The sequence below is a fragment of the Corythoichthys intestinalis genome, chromosome 14 (assembly GCF_030265065.1).
Source record: "Corythoichthys intestinalis isolate RoL2023-P3 chromosome 14, ASM3026506v1, whole genome shotgun sequence".
In the NCBI taxonomy this organism is placed as follows: domain Eukaryota; kingdom Metazoa; phylum Chordata; class Actinopteri; order Syngnathiformes; family Syngnathidae; genus Corythoichthys; species Corythoichthys intestinalis.
In genome coordinates this window covers 704,105-727,429 of record NC_080408.1, presented here as the reverse complement: position 1 = coordinate 727,429, position 23,325 = coordinate 704,105, and the positions used below count along the sequence as shown (strand labels likewise).

At 39.6% G+C, this 23,325-nt stretch overlaps 2 protein-coding genes across 5 annotated transcripts in view; one reads left to right on the top strand and one right to left on the bottom strand.

Moving 5' to 3' along the window:
- Nucleotides 1-11,924, bottom strand: part of ripk2 (receptor-interacting serine-threonine kinase 2) — a 20,654-nt gene extending 8,730 nt beyond the window's left edge. The window contains exons 1-7 of the mRNA XM_057856886.1: nt 11,072-11,924; nt 8,886-9,039; nt 6,145-6,300; nt 5,336-5,493; nt 3,202-3,251; nt 2,969-3,130; nt 2,716-2,801 (exon numbers count right to left, since the gene is read on the bottom strand). Of these exons, the coding sequence (XP_057712869.1) occupies nt 2,716-2,801; nt 2,969-3,130; nt 3,202-3,251; nt 5,336-5,493; nt 6,145-6,300; nt 8,886-9,039; nt 11,072-11,292 (987 nt within the window). The 5' untranslated portion in view covers nt 11,293-11,924. The remainder of the gene's footprint in view (nt 1-2,715; nt 2,802-2,968; nt 3,131-3,201; nt 3,252-5,335; nt 5,494-6,144; nt 6,301-8,885; nt 9,040-11,071) is intronic.
- imp3 (IMP U3 small nucleolar ribonucleoprotein 3) lies at nt 11,050-23,325 on the top strand. 4 transcript variants are annotated; one of them, XM_057856895.1, is made up of 8 exons: nt 11,050-11,175; nt 12,331-12,586; nt 12,659-12,766; nt 16,707-16,781; nt 22,015-22,094; nt 22,164-22,215; nt 22,292-22,364; nt 22,986-23,325. In XM_057856895.1, exons 2-8 carry the CDS (start codon nt 12,450-12,452, stop codon nt 23,010-23,012), a joined length of 552 nt encoding a protein of 183 aa, XP_057712878.1. In that variant the 5' UTR covers nt 11,050-11,175; nt 12,331-12,449; the 3' UTR covers nt 23,013-23,325. The 4 variants fall into 4 exon arrangements, with proteins under 4 accessions (XP_057712878.1, XP_057712880.1, XP_057712877.1 ...); XM_057856897.1 differs by lacking the exon at nt 11,050-11,175 and adding an exon at nt 11,297-11,379; XM_057856894.1 differs by lacking the exon at nt 11,050-11,175 and adding an exon at nt 11,440-11,910.

Genomic DNA, 23,325 nt, shown 5'->3' with positions numbered 1-23,325 from the left:
GAAAGTAAAGGGGCCGAATAATATTGCACGCCCCACTTTTCAGTTTTTTATTTGTTAAAAAAGTTTAAATTATCCAATAAATGTTGTTCCACTTCACGATTGTGTCCCACTTGTTGTTGATTCTTGACAAAAAAATTAAATTTCATATCTTTATGTTTGAAGCCTGAAATGTGGCGAAAGGTTGCAAGATTCAAGGAGGCCGAATACTTTTGCAAGGCACTGTATGTATATATGTACATATAAGGGATGCAACGATACAGTTAAGTCATGGTTTGGTACGATTTTCGATACAATTCAATACATTAAATGCTCTGAAACAGAAAATACAACTGTTATTATTATTATAGTTGTTATTTTTTGCTGACAAGCAAAAATAACATCATATAAACAAGCATTTTAGTGCATAATATTTATGTGCTTACTTCTTACTGATCTGAAGAAATTTTGTATATAAGTGCTGAGAACAATCTTTACTGTTTGTAAAGTGGGACACACTGTTGATTGCTGCAGCTCTCTTAGCAGCTATATTTACCATAAAAGCAAAACACCTTATTTGCGGTCCGAGTCCATCTGTAACATGTACTGAATTAACAGTATTTGCAGCATTATCTATAGTCACTGGTATGCATTGATTTGGCCGGCTTAACTTCCATTCAGTCATGGCGGTTTCTATTTAATCAATGTAGTCTATGGACTACGCGTTGCTCTGGGCTCACGCAGCTAATGGCATGGCATCTAATGTAGTACATCTAGGTTGCTATTTGGTTATATCTAGTGTGTGCGCGCGAGAGTTGGCATGGGATCTAACATAGGACATCTAGATTGCTATTTGATTATATCTAGTGTGCGCGCTGCGCCGCATGAGTGTTTTCTGGCCACAGAAGTCACTTCTGCTCATTACTGCACAACACCAGCATAATATGACAATGGACTTTCATAAACAGGACGAGTTTGAAGTACGGCGCTCTTAATTTGCCACTCATTGTTCATCATGAAACCATGAGTTTGCTTAGTCTCCCACGGTTTTAAGCTTTCTGATCCCATCGGCGCGATAATAGCAGGCGTTAGCTTACGCATGCTAATCGTTTGTGAATGCCATGTTAGATGAGCAGCATAACATTGCGGATATGCGTTGTAATTTACATCCTTAAAATTGAAGACGAAGGAGTTAGTTTCGTTTGGTAATTTTATGGGATTTGGGAAGATAGCTCACGTGGGGAGGACAGTGTACATTTGCGTTCAAGTGATGCCAGTAGATGGTATCGGCGCCCTAAATGTTGGTACTCATCGATACCGATACCACCAATTCGGGCCGGGTCGGCGCCCCTGCCGATACTGGTATCGGTATCGGTGCAACTCTAGTTACTATGCGTTGCTATATTGGTTGAATGACGGTGATAAAAGTCTGAGTGAGACGGACTCACAGAGACGACACAGCAGAGCAGGAGTGGGGAGGAGGCAAAAAAGTTGTGACGCCGAGCAAACGCAATGCTAGGTGGCTCCCATAATACCTGACTGTAGCCGATAGCCGACAAACTACGTCCACGTGATACGGTAGATATGGTAGACATGGTAGATATCACATATATACAGAACTAGATGCGATAGGAACTGGATGCGTTAGTAAACAGCCGCCATCTTAAAGCAGTAGACTTCTTAGGAAGGCTCTGTTGTAGAGAACCTTCCTAGTGAACTTAAGTAACTTTTTATCTAAAATACTCCTAAATCGGCAAAATCTTGACTTGAATCTATCTTTAAATGATGAAACCGTTTTAAAACTTCCACACGTCAAAAGTAGACAGAAGGGAACAAACGCAATAATGGGAGCAATTTTAACAATTTTTAACAGTTGATTCAGGGTGAAGGTGTCATGTCATGTCATTTCCGGTTTTATTTTGAAGGCTTCACCCTCTTCGTAGTCGCGTACTTGCCCTTCCTCTTGTCATCTAATCGCCTATTGTTTCCACCTGTTCCCAATTACCTTGTGTGTATATAATGCCCTAGTTCCCCTTGTCTTGTGCAGAAGTGTTTTTCGTCCAAGGTCAGTCACGTCAGCCTCTAGCCATCGCCTGTCATAGTTATATTGAATATTATCCTCCATTTGGAGCGCTTTGTGTTTGAACCATTTTGATCTTAGCCATCTTGACTTTTTCTTCCATTTGGAGCGTTTTGTGTTTTTGCCTTTCCTCCCTTTTGGAGTGCATTTTTGTTTGAACATAGTGGTTGCCCTGACTTATTCCTCCGTTGGAGAGCTTTTGGTTTGTACTTTTTTCTCATCCCCGCATGTCAGCGGAAGAACCTCTGTTTTCAAAATAAAGTTTTTGCTTGAACCTCCGCAACTGAGTCCGCCTCGTCACCACAGCCTGACAAAAGGTTAAATTAGGGTAAAGAATTGGGCTAGAGCCAATTGTCCCAAAAACCTTTTACACTTCACATAGTGTGACCTAAGTTTTTTTTTTGGAGGAAAAAAAAACAAAACATTAAAATTATCACCAGTTACTTTGCCAAGTAACTAATTACTCTTACATTCAGGTAACTGAGTTTCTAACGTAATTACTTTTTGGGAGAAGTCATTTGTAACTATAATTAATTACTTTTTTTAAAGTAAGATTAACAACACTGTATGTTGCTCCAATGTGTTTTGATGTCCATAATGTTTAGTGTAAATTTGAGCATCAGGGGTTTAAAAAAAAAAAAAAAAAAATCCATACTGACCCGAGACTTCTTAATGTCGAGCACTGCCACTAGGAAGTCCATTTCGTTGTACTTCCTCACCGTGGGCTCCAGTTCAACCAGACACTCTGAAAAAGCATCACATCAGCAACACAGCAACAGAACACTCGTCGGCCGCCGTTGACGGCGCCAGATATCCAATACATTTGGACTGGGAGCGGCCGGTCAACGGCTGCCGACGAGAGTTTAACACGGTTCCTTCCGCGTCACCGAAATGAAAAATGCGTGCGCTCACTGAGGAAGGAAGGCCTCTCGTCAGGATTTGCGGTCCAGCCGCACGTCATTAAGCAAACCAGGGTATCTCTGCCGGGAATCTCGTCAGAAAGACTGGCCGGGCTGGTGTCGGGTCGCATCCCGCGAAGCACGTTGAACATGATTTTCATGGGGTTGCTCACTTCTGATGGGGGGAAAACAAAACTTTACAGCAAGTCACCTCCGCTGGAGAGAGGGCGAATAAGCTAAAGTTACCATCGTACGGAATTTGCCGGGAAAGCACCTCCCACATGATGATCGCATAGCTTGACAAGAAAGAGAGAAGTGAAAAAAAGAGATTCGTTAACAAAAATATTCATGTCGAAAACTAGAAAATGCCATCTCTGGAGGAAATGTGCTTTTCCTTGGTCTGCAGGTCTCCCCTGGGTCACTTCCTATACATTTTGGGGCATTCCCGGGTCACTTCCTTTTGATTTTGGCGCATTCTAGGGTCACTCTCTGTACATTTTGTTTCACTTCCTGTTGGTTTTGTGGAATTACCCAGGTAAGTTCTGTTGATTTTGTAATGCAAAGGATTATTATTATTTCTTCTCCTTGGCAAATGAAAATGGCCAATTTGGAGGCCTGAACATGCTCGAAAACTCACCAAAATTTGCACATACGTGCGGCTTCACGTAAATTTGGATAATTTTGCAACATTGCGAAAAAATGTAACAAAATGGCTCAGTGGCGTGCCCTTGAATTTTAAAAAAGGTCTCCCCATTTATTTTTTTTCAGCGTAGAGTGATGAAATTTGGAGTAGTTGATACGTCGTGCAAAATTGCTCCAAAAAGTCTTTTGCACTTAAATTCCAAACCCAAAAGGAAATCGGGTATTTTGGATTGAATGTGAAATTTTTATCGATCAAAAGGGTGCACATTTGAGAGCTTGGTGCCTAGGGAGTTAGATGGATCCTTCTCAAAATTGGTGAGAATGTTCATGAGACATATGAGATTTTAAGTTCTCAAAATGGGGAGTTTTCATTCATGGGCCTGACCTGGGCGGGGTGCCAAAGTCGGCCATTTTTTGGCAAAACACCAAATTCAGAAAATGACTAATAACTCCCTGACACAAGGTTCAATCTTTTTCCTATCTGGCACATATGTGAGGTATCTCAGCCTGAACACGACTGCATTGAAATATTACCAATTAGCCCTGGCACCCCCTGCCGGGAACGGAAATGCCCTTTTTTACTAGAGAGTCTCCTCCTCCAAGGGAAAAAAACAAATGACCTCAAACATTAATCAGGGGAGCCTTAAAACATGTGTTCTGGAGCCTGATGAAAAATGTTGAGGTTTTGTTGAAGCAGATGGGTCCAACAGGAAAGTGAAAATGACCATCGCAATTTCGTCTCGTCACAAATTCTGAACAGTCATAACTTGGCAGACGTACAACATATCTGTGCCAAACGTCCTGTGCTTGGAGAGAGTCGTACCCTTAAGGGTGCTGTAGGGGATCATTTGCATCAACCTACCGCCAACTAATCGCAACAGAAAGTCACTTATTTTACTTATACATGTTCAGTTCTTTTCAGGTGGGTCATTGTAGTTTCAAGACCTTTTGTAAGACTACAATTTAAGGCCCATGTCCACACGTCTCTATCTGTTGCCATGACGACCCTTTGCCTGCCATTAAAAGGAAGTAGATTTTTTCAGGGCCTTGGGCAGCTTATAGACCCACATAATTTGGCACACTTTGTCAAATTGGCCCAATTAGACAATTGATTTTGTTTTTGAATAAGGGCGTGGTTGCACAGCTCAGTGGCACCTCCTTTTTTGTAGGACTCTCGTCAATAGGGGCTTTTTCACTGAGGTGTGTGAATGTATTTCTAATCCCCCCAAAAAAGAGGCGCGTTCTGAGCAAGTTAGGTTCTCAGGAGATGATGAGAGGGAGACGATCTGCCACCACCCTGACCTGCGTGCATCCAAGTTGCGCCAAAGTGTGAGGGCCCGTTCAGTCCTGCTTGCAGGCCTAGTTCAATTTGGGTCACTTCCTATTCATTTTGTCCAATTTCCTGGTCACTTCATGTTGATATGGGGGGCATTTTCGAGACTGCCTGTCAAATTTAGAAAAAATTCTATTGATTTTAGGGCAATTCTGGGTAACTTCATGTTGATTTGAGGGGTAATTTGAGCAAAATATGGGTAAAAAAAGAAAGTTTTTGCAGGTCTGCTTGAATGGATATGCTTGTTGTGGGGGCGTTGTTTAATGTGCCATTATGTTTTTGTCCAATTTTGGCAGAATCGTACGTTTTTGTCTCAAAAGGGGCCTATTGATTTTGCGAATTTGTGATATTGAATGTTTGCTTTGCCAAGCCACAATTTTGAAGGGAGCGCGTCCTTGGCGTCACCTGTACATGTCGTGTTTGACGTCGGCGCGGCGACTCTTGGTGGGTTCGTACTCCTCCGGGGGCATGTAGATGACGGTTCCGCCCATTTCCGACGGTTTGGAGCCTGAGCCTTTACTGACGGAGAGTTGGCGCCATTTTGAAAGACCGAAATCTGCAATCTGCGAGCGTAAATTCAACAAAATGAAAAACATCCTATGTCAATGGTGTTAAGATAATCATTAAAAGTTTATTAAATATTTGCTTTTACCAATGAATGCTTACAATCAAGTTAAAGTTGTTGATGATTGATTGCTAGAATAGGTTGCTTCATGATTGACTGCAATAAAGAGATATTTTTGTGTTTGATTACTTTAGACATGTTTAGCCCTTGATAAAATTGCCTTGTCATTCCGACTGGTTTAAACCGGCCTAGGTTCTACAGGTCAACTTTAAGGACAAACCAATGACATTAAGAAACTAAACTGTCCTGTACATTTAAGAAATCATACTGTTGCATTTTATTACTTGGTAAATGCTATTGCTTGATGAAATGTATTAGCACACATGAATATAAGTCCACCTACATGCACACACATAGCCAAACAAATTCAAGGGGTGACGCCAGCTTGCTTTCCCTTTTAGGGCAAGACAGCCATCTGTTGCTAGGGCCAACCCTCAAATAAAAAGAAAGGGCGCGGGAGGGATAGGTTAGAGCAACTTTGGTGACTGCAAAGTGTAATCTAGAAGTCCACTGTTTAGTCCCTCCCCTCCTTTTGCAATCCCAATATTCTCTATGGACACAACATACTGTATCTGTAGCCGGCACACACCTTAACGTGAAATTCGCTGTCCAGCAAAATGTTCTGTGTCTTTAGGTCATGGTGTAAAAGGGGTGGCGTCATGTTGTGAAGGAAGTTGACCCCCAAGGCGATCTCATACAGGACCCTCAGTCTCAAAGGCCAGGCCAGCACAGGGTACATGTCCTTCTGCACACACACACACACACAGTACAAGAAGCGCTTACTAGGGTTGTTCCGATCATGTTTTTTTTTTGCTCCCGATCCAAATCGATCGTTTTAGTTTGAGTATCTGCCGATCCCGATATTTCCCGATCCGATTGCTTTCTTTTTGCTCCCGATTCAATTCCAATCATTCCCGATAATTTTTCCCGATTATATACATTTTGGCAATGTATTAAGAAAAAATTAATAAAACTCGGACGAATATATACATTCAACATACAGTACATAAGTACTGTATTTGTTTATTATGATGACAATAAATCCTCAAGATGGCATTTACATTATTAACATTCTTTCTGTGAGAGGGATCCACCGATAGAAAGATTTGTAATTCTTAAAGGATAAATATGACTTTGTATATTGTGACTAAATATTGCCATCTAGTGTATTTGTTGAGCTTTCAGTAAATGATACTGTAGCCATTTAACTGTTCTGCCCAAATGCATGATGGTAAGTGCAACCATGACTGTGCGTAGTGGCACCAATTAATATATCTTCTCTGCGTTGGGAAATAACATAGGGTGTTAAGAAAAAGATCAACTACTACCTTTCTTCCCCACGTTGCTTCTCACGATAGTTCTAATTGTTTAGAGAGGGATTGTAAGGCTTTAACCCATTAAAAAAAGGCTCCAAAGACTGCCAAAATCCACTCTACTCGTTTTACGCTGCCTTTTAGCTCTAAATATAGGTAAAACGGCGCCATTATAGATTGAACGCGACAATGCGTGAGTGGGTCGTGCAGCGCATGCGTTAATTGCGTTAAATATTTTAACGTGATTAATTTTTTAAAAATTAATTACCGCCGTTAACGCGATAAATTTGATAGCCCTACTTTAAGCCAAAACTAAAGACTCTGGATGAGTGTAAGACATTTTGTCTGTAACGTTAAATACAATTAGAAAACGATTTAATTAAAATATATATATATTAAAAAAAGGCTTTTTTTTAAAAAAAAATCTAAAATACTCCTAAATCAGCAAAATCTTGACTTGAATCTATCTTTAAACGATGAAACCGTTTTAAAACTTTAACTTGTCGAAAGTAGACAGAAGGGAACTAATGTAAAAACGGTAGCAATTTTAACAACTTTAACAGTTGATTCACAACATTAAACGATTTCCAAACATAGCAAAGGTTACTATTTTTTGGGGGTTTAAAAAAAAAAAAAAAAAAAAAAAATAGTAATCATGATGTAGCTGAAGATATTGATTGTTCTTTGATTGCACCGGGTTAAATGTTACAATATTACCAATAAATTCATTTTATTTTAAAAATTTAGTTTTATTTTTGTTTCATATTGCACGCTACACGCCAACAAGCTGTTTGGGAGGCATGCACGGAGAAAGCTTTTCCTCACTCACAATCATAAAGGCAAACGTCTGGAGTTCGCCAAGCGGTATTAGGGCTTCAACTGGGACTGTGTGCTTTGGTCAGATGAGACCAAGATGGAGCTTTTTGGCAACAAACACTCTAAGTGGGTCTAGCGTGCCACGAAAGATGTGCATGCTGATAAGCACCTCATACCCACTGTGAAGTATGGGGGTGGGTCAGTGATGCTGTGGGGCTGTTTCGCTTCCAAAGGCCCTGGGAACCTTGTTAGGGTGCATGGCATCATGAATGCTTTGAAATACCGGGACATTTTACATCAAAATCTGTTGCCCTCTGCCCGAAAGCTGAAGATGGGTCGTCACTGGGTCTTTCAGCAAGACAATGACCCTAAACATATGGCCAAATCTACACAGAAATGGTTCACCAGACACAAAATCAAGCTTGTGAAACATTATATGAGAAGATTAGGTGCTGTTTTGTTGGCAAAAGGGGGTTGTACAAAGTATTAACACCAGGGGTGCTAATAATTGTCAAATAATTATTTCTTTATGTGGGATTTTTTCCCCACTGAATAAATGCACTTGTATTGAAGGTTGGATTTTTCTCTTTTTTTCCATTACGGTCCCATATTATTTGAATAATAAAAAAAAGATTAGAAGCTAAAAAACACATCTTAACCAGGGGTGCCAATAATTATGGAGGACACTGTATGTCTACTTCAAATCTTAAGTTGAAGAAGTAGTAGTAGTAGTGGTATGAAAATATTTGGTTTTTCTTCATTTTTCCATGAAAATGTCCATTTTTCCCTTTGGTTTCCCCGCTCTATTATCTCAAGGAAAGATAAGCCTGTTTTTATTTTTGTGCAACATACTACTTAGTGATTCATCATCAGATGATCTAGTTAGTAGATCAACCCATTTGCCAATCGCGTTTTACTCATGATCATGCTTGAATGACGGCAATGGTACTTTTGGTGAGCAAAAGTATCAGCGCAGTGCTAGACGGGATCATCCATTCTGGTTGTGATGCCACAGCCAGAATTGCTGAAAAAAAAAAAGTGGGCCATGTATTGGAATGGTCAAAATACAGTCCGATTGGAGTTGCAAATTCATTTTCTATGACACCAGTGCAGTCATTTTCATCTTTTGACATGCAGGTCAGGTCAATGTTTGCATAGCAGCGCTTCATTTGGACTTGTAGTAAAAGGGCGGAAAGGCTACCTCGTGAAGCAGTTGGTCCAGCGAGCCGTTGCTCATGAACTCGGTCACGATGCAGAAGAACTCTGGCTCGTTGCAGATGCCCAAGATCTGGAGGATGTAATTAAAGCGAGCTTTGTGGAGGACCTCGGCTTCCTTCAGCAAACACTTTCTCTCTCTGGAACACGGAGAGAAAGATGCCGGTGAGTCGTAACCCTCTCGCTTCAAGTTGATTGGACGTCAAATTTGTTCTATCTCTGGCCAAGATGCACCCTCCCTAACACCAATGAGTTTACCAAGAGTAAACGTCCAATCCCTCCATCCCTATAGATTAAATATCATCATTTATTTCTATTGACAAACATGTATTTTAATGTGTAATAATGATAATTAATTATTCATTACCATCTTTGTTGAAATGAAGAAGAAGAACTACATCTCCCACAATGCTTATTGGCAAAATAGCAGGATTCTTCTCGACAATGCGTCTCCCACTGTTGCTTTATTTCAGGTTATAACAACAAAATATAGGTTGAATTGTATTTAAAAAAAACATCTAAACAGTCTTTCCCATCTGGCAACCCTGATTGGAAGCCCGTCCTATCAGTTTAAATGAATCGAATGTCTATCGTTGTGATTGACAGGCAAGGAGTTCAGAAAGACACTCATTTGCTTACAAGAATGTTGCACTAATATAGTTTTGCTATATTTATTTATATAAATGTTGCACTGAAATATTCTCCTAGTCCAGGGGTCAGCAACCCAAAACGTCGAAAGAGCCACATTGGACCAAAAACAAATATGTTCAAATTAAAAGCCTCATAATAAAGGCAACACATACTGTATAGTATATTTATTCGCTATATTAGCCTACTATCAAAATAAATGACTGAGTTGGCTACTAGAGGTGGGAATCTTGGGCCACCTAATGATTTCATTATGATTAAGATTCAGATGCTACGATTCGATCATAAATCAATTATTGGTGCAACCCCCACCCCCACGCTTTTAATGTTTCATCCATTAGTTCCAAAATTGTTCAAAAATCCTCTCAGGCTAAACCAAACGACTATTTCAGTATCAAGTTAACAGTTCAAAACTGTAAATAAAATACGAAATTCTGTATTAGCAGCTTTAAACTACATTTGGTAAAGTTGTTCAAATTGCCCCCGATAATTTCCCTTCTGTCTATTTTCGACAGGTGAAAGTTTTAAAACCGTTTCATCATTTAAGATAGATTCAAGTCAAGATTTTGCCCATTTAGGAGTATTTCAGATAAAAAGTTCATTAGGTTCGCAACAAGAGAGCCTTCTAGAGAAGTCTACTGCTTTAAGATGACGGCTGTTTACTAACTCCGGCAATATGTAATTTCGCATCTAGTTTTCTACATGTTCTAATGCCGCCATCGTCTGACATTTCGCATCTAGTTCAATATGTATGTGATATCCACCGTAGCATTATGTGGCCGTATGTTTGTAGAAACCAGCAACTGGACGTTGTTTGTAGCAGCTGTCGGCCGCAGTCAGGTATTATTGCTTTTTTTTTTATTTAGTGGCATGAGTTGAACATGATATTTACTCTCGGTCCAATCCTCCTTGCATCCCGAAGACCGCACTGACTGCGGTTTGGAATTTGGATGTTTGTGAATCCTTCTCGAATCTTTCACGGCCGAATCGCGAATAATCTAAGAGTCGGAAATTTCACACGTCTCTGTTGGCTACAAATACAAAATGAACCTTCATGATTAAATGTTTATTTTCCATGCAGTGCATCCTTTAGAGAATGATGCACCACATGACTTCATTACAATATTGATGAAATAGAAGAATGTTTGGGTCACGTTTACAGGTGTACAGAAACTATATTAAAACAAAAGATATATTTCCCTCCATCATCTTTTTCCATTTTTAAAATTTTTTGATAAAGCTCCAAAGAACCACTACAGCACCACTAAAGAGCCACATGTGGCTCTAGAGCCACGGGTTGCTGACCCTAACCCTAGTCTGTGAGGAAGACAAAATATTGTTTGCAGAAAAACATGGTTTATTTTTCCATTCAGAAAGTGTTTTTTTTTTCTCAACAAATATGGAATATCGCTTTCTTGACCCATGTATTGATAATTGTTGGATCGCCATATCGTACAATTACCGTTATCGTCGTATCGTAACAGTAGGTCGCTACCCCTAACGCAAAAATGCGACACGCGGTACCTTTCTCCGAACGGAGAGTCCAACTTGAGGCACTTGATGGCCACGGTGGTCCTCCAATCTGAATGCTGAGCCTTGAAGACGGTACCGAAGCCCCCTCTGCTCAGGTAGTACAAGTCGGTCAGCTTCTGGTAGGGAATCACCGGCAACGTGCTGGTCAGACTGCCGACGTTCACGCAGCCCGTTGCCGCTGCCGCTGCCGCTGCCGCCGCCCGGGGCTCCATTGCCGTGCGTCGCGTCAGCCTCTTCTTTCTTTCGCCACTGAACCAAATAGCAGAAGTGGCCTTTCGGAAATAACGCCAGACACACAGGCAAGCAGAAGGGGCGGCGTGCTTCACACACGCAAAATCATGTCGACTTCAGCATGCTAAGCTAACCAAAAACGGAAGAAACGTGGGGTGGAAGCAACGTTTCGGACTACTTGTTGGGGTGAAATTAAGTACACATACTGTGTCGGTACAGGCCGGGAGGTTTCATTTTGTGTCTTTTGGCCGATAAATAGCATGACGACGCAGTTAGTGTAGACACACACAGCAGGTGGTTTGTTATTGTTTTCACGTCGCACTTCCGGGCTGGGTGGAGAGTTGCCTTCAGCGTCGGAATCGGTAATACCCGAAGAAACTTTCCCTCTTTTATTCATCTGCAAGAAGCTCGTAAGGACAAAAACACTGGATACGCTGACAAATGGTTAATGTTGTGAAGTGACGAACAAAAAATGATAAGTTATCCACTGCTAACGACAAAAAAAGACAACATCGCGTTTCTGCTCTTATGAATGAATGGACGCGAAGCAACATTTCCTTGAAGTGTCAAGCAATGAGCTCACCGGCGGAATCTGCAGTGTAAGTAATTGGCGGCCAATTTGCGGCGGTTGAAAAAGATAAATTATTTGTTCCACTGAAATACTCTCCATTAATTTTTTTTTTTTTTTTTTTGTCCAGCTCAGACACAATGAAAAATAAGCCGTTAGGAATATCCTCCATCATCGCGGCTCTGATCTTGGCTTTTTAAAAATTTCGTTCAAAGAATGAAGCTGTACAAAATAGGTGGACAGACAGAAAAAAAGAACAAAAGTTATACAAAAGTAACATAACATAAGGACCAAACGGTGTAAAAGTGGCTGTGATTCAGGCTGAAATGTGTCAAAAATATACAATTACAGTATTTTTAAGTAAGCAGTTCATTTATTGGATTGTTGATAGATCAAAATACAGTAATATGGCAAGCGTTGTATTCATAACATTTCCTTGTCGTGTCGACAGTTGGCACTGTTTATCGCCTAGGTTTCCGTTTCTACCAACAAAGAAGAATTTGTGCTTCCTGTTTCCAGCAAAACAACACAACGTGTGCAGTAAATACCAAGTATTTGTAAATAGTCAAAATGGTCCGCAAGTTGAAGTTCCACGAGCAAAAGTTACTGAAAAAGGTAGACTTTATTAACTGGGAAGTGGACAACAACGTTCACGAGGTTAAAGTGCTGAGGAAATACCGCATCGAGAAGAGGGAGGACTACACAAAGTAAGCGTCCGCGTGGATGGAAAAATGAGTATTACGTGTGAAATGTTGCCTAAATTACCGTTGTCATCTTAGGTACAACAAACTGAGTCGCAACATCAGGGATTTGGCGCAGAAAATTCGAGACGTGGACGAAAAGGATGGATTCAGAGCTCAGAGTACACATCAGCTACTAGAAAAACTGTTAGTACTATTATTACGGCCACATACACGATTAAACCATAGACGTCCTAATGTGCAGTCAAAATGATTTGGATGTCCATCGTCCATTTACACGTAGTTCAAGTTAAAACGAATTGGATCTATTTCCAAGCAGTCTTGTAAAAGGGGAATTACATTTCTTATGTACTTTTAACAAGTCAAATTTAGGACAGCTTTGATTTCCCAACTTGTGGTGCTTTCCCATCAAACGCAGTGTGGAAGCGGTACGTGAAATTGAAAATAAACGTTGAAATTAGTCCATCATGCACAGAGAAGAACGTTTCAGGAAACCGAAACAGTTGTCAACCCTCTTAAATTAGAGAAGGAATATGTATCCAAAAAAGACGAAGGCTGTTATAATTTCCGGATTTCCCCGATTAATCATGCCATTTTTCTTTTTAAATTTGAAGGGCTGCAAAGCTAATAAAATATTTCAGATGTACAAGGGTATTGCCAAAAGAGAAACAGCGCTAGATATCCAATCCATTTGAAGTGAGAGGGGTGGCAGTAAATGAACAAAGCTTGATTCGCTGCCACCCTCCCGATTCAAATGGTTTGGACGTCTGCTAGTGATGAAATTCATGAATCAATCACAGTAGAAGAGTGATTGGACGCCACGCATTTGCACGTCATTGTCTTGGGAAGGGATGATGTCATTTTACTGTCAGTGCGACACTCATGGGGACGTCACGTCCCGACAAAGAGGAGGGTAGAGTAGCTAAAAAACTTACACTACAAAAAGCATTACTTCAATATAATATTACTCAAAAAAAGTATTTGCGGAAAAAGAATACTCAATTAATGAGTAACATTGTGAGTACCTGGTTAAGATGATTTTTTTTTTTTTTTTTTTTAAACAACGGTATTTTTTCCAGCACACAGCACACTATATGAACGGTTATTATTATACTGTATCATAATATAGTACATAACTGAAGACATACAGAAAAAACCACCCACTGAATTCCGGCAAGTGAAAACCCACAGAAATTAAAGTGTCTGTGACACAAACAAGCATGTTTAATTCATATTTCACGTGGTATTTCATGCTTTTGAATGAAGTGGACCGCTTGGATGTGTGTGGGAGTGATCGATGAATTTATTCAATTTTTAAATCCCGCGCCATGAAAATGAGTGACTTCCTGGATTGACTAAGAATGCGAATGTGACGTCAGCCGGGTCACCATCCCACAATACAGCCATTGCTATATTGCATGCAGAAGGACTGTGGATTGAGCTAATATTGCTGATCAATTTGTTTATTATTCGCATCACGCCAGCCCAATGTGCTGCAGGCTTTTGTTGCTGCTCCAGGGAGAGGCGTGTCAGCCTTTTCTGGTTTCAAAAAGTTCCCGTTTACCGCGGATAATGGCCAGAACAAGTCCGAAAACTGTTGATCTCAATAGATTTTTCATAATGACATGAACAAAATGGTGCCTTTCTCTTCTGCACTGCCCGACAGCCAGCTAAGAATGAATGCACTTCCATAAACCACAAGGCTTTGTCTTTTCTTGCTTTTATGGAAAGAGACTCGTCTTACTATTGTGAAAGTAAAACAGAAAAATACATATTCAATACTCAATTGACAAACTGCACAATGCACTTATATACACAACTATTATATGTATTAGGAGTGGGAACCTCAGGGGACCTCACGATACGATACAATTCGCGATACAAGGCTCACGATAACGATTATATCACGATACAGCGATTATCGATATATTGGTCAGAAATTGAATACATGACATTCTACAATACAACTGTTGAAACGAAAGGAAAAAATAAATAAATAAATAATAGAAAAAAATACTGTTGAAGTCATTTATTAAACAGTGACACCTTTTCTGTGCAACGTTGCTGTAAAATATAAATCTACTGCAAATTGTGCCCCTGCACATATACGACCACTGATATCACTTTGAGAGATCATGATGAATGGCACCCTTAATTTCTTTAAAGTTTTAAATCTTTAAAAAACAAATTAATACATAAAAAGTGCCGTAGGTGTCAGCAGTTGAGCTTGGAGTGGGGCAATGATAAAATTGGTGGGTCTTTTCTTTGTATATGACCTTTGTTGCTTGGTTTGAGCACTTCCGCCATCTGCTTCAGCATTTAAGATATCAGACTTGCTCAGTCACAGTCTTCCTCACCTTAAAAACAACAAAATAAAACAAAAAATATTAGCTACTTCTTAGCGTTTGAGTTGAAATCCTGATTTTTTTTTGTGTTGGAAGTATTGAATTAAAAAAAATATGAATTGAATGTATAGAAATTAAAAATTCAATAATTACCTATTTTTAATATGTAGGCTACATTAATTATCATGCACATTACTTTATATATCTTGGAACCTATTCAAACCATTTTTATAGCTTATTGTATCAAAATGACAGCAATAACAGTTTGTGTAGTAAACTAGATGGAAAGTGGTTCTGAAATAATATCAAATAAATCGGTAAATTCATGTGGGCTTGTTCGATATTCATTTTCATCCAGTTTAGGGTCCTGGTTTATTTTATATCATTCAACATCAAATGTCATCAAAATAATACATGTAAATTAAAAAGTCAATCACATTGCAAAACTTTCTTACCTCAAGTGATGAAAGCGAAGCTCACAAACTCCGGTGTCCACTACGTCACCAGCTCCTAGGGAAACTTATTTTTCTTAGACAATTCTTGCATACAGCAAAGTCCTTGTTCACCTTACTTCCTTTCTTGTTGGTGTAAAATCTAAAATGTGTCCCCATGTGTGATTTGTAGCAATATTTTTCTCATTTTTTCCTCCACCGTTCTCACGGAGCATTTTTATTTTTTCAACCCACTTGGAGCTTCCTCTCTTCTTCTCTAGACAACTTGTGCGCACTTTACCCTCACCGCCACTACCGAGCGCCCCTAGTGGACCGCCAAGGAATTGCTCAACAATCATTGAGCAGTTTACAGCATCCATACGCCATTGTATGGCCAATATGTTAAATAAAAGTATCGATACTTGGCGGGAGCATATCGATAAACCCATCGGGTTGCAAAATATCGCGATATATCGCTGTATCGAGATATTGTCACACTCTTAATATGTATAGCATAGCACACTAGCTTGAGCTACTAAAGTATTGGCTACAACAACTTATGAAGTTCTGTACATATGACCCTTCACCACAGAAGTAAACATATATTGCACATCCATATGTTATAGTAAACATAAAATACTTACAGACATATATTTCCGAGGCGGAAACGTAACGGAAAGCACTCACGATTGTCAATGCTACCGCTAGACACCGCAATGTGTAAGTGAATGAACCAAACTACTGTAACAAAAAATAGATGTGGTGAATTATTCTGACCAGCAGGTGGCAGCAATGCCCCGCAAATGGTCAACTGATTTCCCATACTAGTGTGTACTGTAAACTGTAAAGCCAGCACAGTACATATTATCGGTCCAATTAATAATGTTATTTCATTTATTGGGATGACGTCATAATTCCTATTATCGGACCAATAATTATCGTGCACCAGTATCAAATACTTTATTTTTTTACGGTGCTTGAAAGACGCCACATGATTGAAGAGGCTGGCATGATCATGATCAGATGAGAAGATAATGGAGTCATGTTATTACTGTTGTGAGGACTTACTGGTGAAACTGGTTGAGCAACTGTTGATGTCTCTGGCCCCAAAAATAAATACAAATAACAATATGTACAATAAAGAGGAATAATGCAATGAGTAAGAGTAGCGTTTCTTCTTCACAAATCTCAAGTGAAAGTGAAAAGCATGACTCTTAGAAGTACATTTTTCTCAAAACGTTACTCGAGTAAATTTCACGGGGTTACTACCCACCTCTGCTAATAATACATACTGTATTCATTGGACTGATGTTTATTTGTTCATTTGTTGATTCTTTTCTCTCTGTATAGTTACAGCTGCGGGCTTATCCCCACCAAACAGAATTTGTCCCTGACAGAGAAAGTCACAGCCTCCTCATTCTGCAGGTAAAACCTCAACTCTAAAATGGAATCTCCTGTTCTACTGTGTCCAGAGTTGCCAAAAATTTGACTCGAGTAGCGTGATTTCAAAATAGTCATCCAAAAAAATGACTCAGTATAAGCACAAATACTCAACATTGTGAGTAACTGCTTGCAATGTCATTTTTTAAAATTAAATAATGATAGTTTTCTGAGTACATCATCTGTATTAACTGTTATTATACTGTACTATGACCTATCACATGACCACATCAGGCACCCCAAAATACACCAAAATCATTCCATTCCGACTCGAAAAGTGAACCATCACCCGTCTAAAGATTGAGTGCCCTCTAGTGGAGACATCAACAGTGCTATGAAAAAGTATCGGAACCTTTTGGAATTCATCACATTTCTGCCTAAAATAACCATCAAATGTGATCTGATCTTTGTCAGAATCGCACAGATGAAGAAAAACTGTCTGCTTTCACTAAAACCACCCAAACATTTATAGGTTTTCATATTTTAATGAGGACAGTATTAGAGCTGGGAATCTTTGGACACCAAACGATTCGATTACGATTCAGAGGCTCCGATTCGATTATAAAACGATTATTGATGCACCCCACTCCTTTTTTTTTTTTTTAATGTTAATTAAATTGTTTTTTAATGTTTTGTACATTAGTTCCAAAATTGTTCAAAAATCCTCTCAGGCTAAACCAAACTACTATTTTAGTATCAAGTTAACATATAACAGTAAACAACTCTACAAAAATAACAGTAAATAAAATACTCCAGTCCCCATTCTGTATTAGCAGCTTTAAACTACATTCAATTAATTTAATGTTGTGAATCAACCGTTACAGTTGTAAAAATTGCTCCCGTTATTCCATAATTTCTCTTCTGTCTACTTTTGACATGTCAAAGTTTTAAAACTGTTTCATCATTTAAAGATAGATTCAAGGCAAGATTTTGCCAAATGAAGAGTATTTTAGCTAAAACGTTAATTAGGTTCGCTACAACAGAGCCTTCTCGAAAAGTCTACTGCTTTAAGATGGCGGCTGTTTACTAACGCCGGCAAGTCTGTCATTTGGCATCGCTGTTCAATGAGACATGTTCTAACACCGCTGTCGTCTGTCATTTTGCATGTAGTTCTACATATACAGTGGGGAGAACAAGTATTTGATACACAGTCAAAGGGAAAACCCATTGGCACTGTATCAAATACTTGTTCTCCCCACTGTATATGATATCTACAGTAGCCGTATGTTTGTAGCAACTAGCAACTGGGCATTGTTTGTAGCCGCTGTTGGCCCGAGTCAGGTATGATTGTTTGTTTTTTTATCTAGCGGCATGAGTTGAACATGATATTTACTCTCGGTCCGTTCCTCATTGCGTCCCAAAGACCGCGCTGACTGTGTTTCCGCTTTACCTGGTATAATTCAATAATTGGAATTTGGATGTTTGTGAATCGTTCTCGAATCTTTCACGGCCGAATCGCGAATAATCTAAGAATCGGAAATTTCGCACGCCTCTAGACAGTATGCAAACTGACAGAAGGGAGAAAAATAAGTAAGTGAACTATCACATTTAATATTTTATACCCCCCCCTCGGCAGCAATAACTTCAACCAGATGCTTCCTGTAGCTGCAGATTAGCCTGGCGCATCAATTGGCCCATTTTCCTCTACAAAACTGCTGTAGTTCAGTCTGATTCCTGGGATGTCTGGCATCAATCAGTGTCTTTTGGTCATGCCACACCATCTCATAGCGGTTCAAGTCTGGACTTTGACTTGGCCACTGCAGAACGCGTATTTTGCTCTTCTGAAACCATTCTGAAGTTGATTTACTTCTGTGTTTTGGATCATTGTCTTGTTGCAGCATCCATCCTCTTTTTAGCTTCATCTGTCTGACAGACAGCATCAGGTTTTCCTGAAAAACTTTTGAATTCATTCTTCCATTAATGATTGCAAGTTGTCCAGGCCTCGAGGTAGCAAAACAGCCCCAAATCATGATGCTCCCTTCACCATGCTTCATGATGTGTTAATTAGGGGTTGATGTTGGTGAGCTGTTCCATTTTTCCCCCACACATGACGTTGTGTGTTCCTCCAAAACAATTCAACTTTGGTTTCATCAGGTCATAAAATATTTTTGCAAAACTTCTGTGGAGTGTCCAAGTGCCTTTTTGCTAACATTAAACGAGAAACAATGTTTTTTTTAGCCAGCAGTGGCTTTCTCGGTGAAGTCCTCCCATGAACACCATTCTTGACCATAGTTTTACATGTAGTTGATGTGTGCAAAGAGATATTGGATTGTGTCAGTGATTTCTGTAAGTCTTTAGGAGACACTCTCGGGTTCTTTTTGACCTCTCTGAGTATTCTGTGCTGAACTCTCGGCGTCATCTTTGGTGGACGGCCACTCCTTGGGAGAGAAGCAACAGTGCCAAACTTTCTCCATTTGTAGACAACTTCTCTGACTGTCGATTGATGTACATCCAGACTTTTAGAGATGGTTTTGTATCCTTTCCCAGCTTTATACAAATCAATGATCCTCGATCGCAGGTCTTCAGATAGCTCTTCTGACCGAGCCATGATGCACATCTGACAATGCATCTTATCAAGACATTTTTTACCAGGTGTGTGTTTTATAGTGGGCGGGGCAGCTTTAAACCACTCATTAGTAAGCCGGTCGCAATATGCAATAATTCCATTTATCGCACGATAAATAAAAATGAAGGTGGTAATTTTTCCGCTGCGATTTCTCGCCTGGTGCGCGTGCGGCAGACATGCTGTTAAAAGTTTGGATTCCTTGTTACCAATTACGCAACATGCATCTTCGTTCCAGGTCCGGCAAAAAATAGTGTCGGAGCCAATCGTTCCTATTATATCCTATTGTTCAACGTATACCGTCCGCGTCAGTGCTCCGGATTGCCTGCGGACCATCTCCGGCGTGTGGGCGCTCCCGTCAGGTGTGACATTTCACGCTTCAAACCCGTTCTGTTTATGAAAGTCGCAGGTGCTGTGCAGTATTGAGCAGACGTGACTGTTCTGTGGCGTTTGCTAACTTTTTTTTAATGCGCGCACACACTAGATATCATCAAATTGCAAACTAGATGTGCTACGTTCCATGCCATTGGCTACATGAGCCCAGAGTGATTATGGGACACGTAGTCCATATACAGTGGTACCTCTGCATACGATCGCTTCGACACACGAACTTTTCGACATCCGACGTAAAATTTGACTCGCCATTTGTTTCTACATCCGACGACATGCTCGAAATACGACGACAATGGCAGCACCGCAGACGAATGCACGGCGGATTTTCTTGTGTGACAAATCAACACAGGTTTCAGAAAAGGTTGGTACAGGTGGTGAAACAAGGAAAAAGTTGACGCTTACCTTCTAAATGAAGATGCAAATGACAGAAAAATATGAGCGTAGGGTGGGCATCCGTGAAATGGCTCAACAATACATCTCCACGGTCCTCCTCCGACCATCGTTCGCCAGTCTTTATAAGTTAAGCTGACAATTCTTATTGTGGTAACATCTCCAGAGAAATCGCCAGCTTCGCCACGTTTTCATCATTTCTTTCACAACTTATTCAACACAAAACGCCTGCTGTCTGCCGCAATTGACGATGTTCTCAAGAAAGCATTGAAAGCGAAAGTAAACTTTCACCCGCTCCCCTCCCTCTTTGTCACGTCAGCGCCGCGGTGCCTTCAGGTACAGAAAAAAACGTCCGCCTTATTAGAACCCGTTTCGTTACACTATTACAGGAATTATTATTATTATTACATTATTAATCCGATTTTTATTTATTATTTATTTGTTTTGCTATATGTAATTGCCATTTGTAATAGTACCAGCAGTATTTTTTAAGGATTTAGTGCAGGTTTTTGGGCTGTGGAACGAATTAATGGAATTATAATGTATTCCTATGGGAAAATCCTGCTCGACATACGACCATTTCGACTTACAAACAAGCTCCTGGAACGGATTAACTTCGTATGTAGAGGTACCACTGTACTACATTGATGAATTATAAACCGCCATGACTAAATGGAAGTTAAGAAGGCCAAATCAATCCATACCAGTGACTATTGATAATGCTTCAAATATTAATTCACTACGTAACACAGATGGACTCGGACCACAAATAGGATGTTTTTCACATGTGGTAAGACCTCTAGTCACCTGCTAAGAGAGTAATAGCAATCAACAGTGTGCCCCGTCTCACTTTACAAACAGTAAAGATTGTTCTCAGCACTTTTATACAAAATTTCTTCAGATCAGTAAGAATTAAGCACGTAAATATTATGCACTAAAATGCATGTTTATATGATGGCAATTTCATTTTTGCTCGTTAGCAAAAAAAAAACCCCGAAACAAAAAATACAATTGTTATTTTCTTTTCAGAGCATTAAATGTTTTGAATCGAATCGAAAATTGTGTCCTCCGTATCAAAAATCTTATCGTTGCATCATGAGGGGAAACGTTTTCATTTGCCTAAATGCGTAAGTTATTAAGTGCAATTTTATTTTTTTTTGGGGGGGGGGGGGGCACATTTAATTCATTCTGTGTTTCCTTGCGGTATTAATATTGTTGTCTTTTACTTAAGAGACATGGTCTATTGTTTTTAGTGGTGATTTCTTAAAAAGTATTTTTGAATTTAAGAGTAAACATCACGTTTAAATGGGTGTACTTGATCTATTAATATATACTGTGTTATTGTTAATTGGTTTAAAAATAATTTGGGGGGCGGCAATAATATCGCATATCGCAATAATTTATGAGATAAATTATCACACACTAAAATTTGTTATCGCGATAGGCCTACTCATTAGTGATTGGGCACACGCCTGACTAAAAGTGTTTGGTAAAAATTGCTTTCAATTTCTCTTTAAGTGTCCTTGGGCAGAGGGTTCACTGACTTATTTTTCCCCCCTTCCCTTCTGTCATTGTTTGCATGCATGCTAACCTCATTAAAATATGAAAACCTAAAAATGTTTGAGTGGTTTTAGTTAAAGCAGGCACTTTTTTCATCTGTGTGATTTTATGCAGAAATGTGAGAAATTCCAAAAGGTTCGGATGCTTTTTCATACCACTGTACCCAAGTAAAAGGGAAAAGTATGGTGTGGTGAAACTAATCTCTCAAAAAGTGATTCAAGTAACGGAGTAAATGCGACCGGTTACTATCCACCTCTGAGTGTGTCATACTCCATATTTTCCCTAACAACTCATGTGTTGTTGGTACCGCAGGCGGCGGCTACCCTACATCATGCTCAGCCTGCGAATGGCCCAGAATCTGAAAACGGCCATCACCTTCATCGAGCAAGGACGTATCCTTGGCGACTTCCTTCCGCTGTTGTGAAGCTCGTTTGTCAAATTGTTCCTTGACTCGTTCTCAGATGTGCGCGTGGGCCCAGAGGTGGTCACGGATCCGGCCTTTCTTGTCACAAGGTCAGCCAAAATACTTCCAAACATGCTTTTGCCGATGTTAAAATGTAGAAAAATCAGCTTTTTTTCCCCCCGCCAGAAATATGGAAGATTTTGTTACCTGGGTGGATTCCTCAAAGATCAAACGACACGTCTTGAATTATAACGACGAGGTGAGCGTTGTTTCAGAATTGGAAAGGGATTTACCGTATTGGCCCAAACATAAGACGGCCCTGATTATAAGACGACCCCCTCTTTTTCAAGACTCAAGTTTGAAAAAAAGACTTTTTGAACACCAAATGAATTTTTATACAGAAAAAAATTACAGTACATCTGAAACAAATGATTATAATACATTTGAGAGAAAAAGCATGTTATTTTGCCTCATTCAAATCTTTATATCAGAACATTTAAATAAAGTGTTATCACATTTGTAAATGAATGGTTTATTTACATTTCAAAAACCAGAAGCCAATCTATTGTGCTAAAACAACAAAATTGCAATAACTGCATTAACCCTCAAAGTGAAGTCTTAACTGTAACTGTAGTCTTGAAACAAATTTGAATAAGGAAAAACATTGCAATAAAATGATGCAAACTGGTTAAACATGAGAGTATCGCTTCAATGATATCTGACGCCATCTAGTGTCTCAAATGGGTATAATGTCTAGACGGCAAATATAAGACGACCCCCACTTTTCAGTCTTATTTCAATGCAACAAACACAGTCATATATTCGGGCCAATACGGTATTTTCAAATAGCAGCAATGACAGACCGCCGCTTGTCTTGCAGAGAGACGACTTTGACATGTTGGAGTGAAATCTTTTTCGGGGGGTGAAAATCTGCGGATGAAGAGAAAATGCTTGCCACGAAGCACAAAGCAAAGCCTCGGCGCTGCCAAAGACAGCATTTTTAGTCTCTGTCCGTCATTTGTAAATTGCCACGTGGCTTCGGATGTCATCCAAAATGGCCTATGTCATTATATGTCAGCAAAATTTGGTCAAAAGCATCGATGGTGAAATGTTGTATAGATACATGATTACAAAAGTAACGTCAATTTATGACATATATATAGTGACAGTATGCAGTCATTTTGCCTTGTACTGAATAAATGTTTAATATTTCATATTCT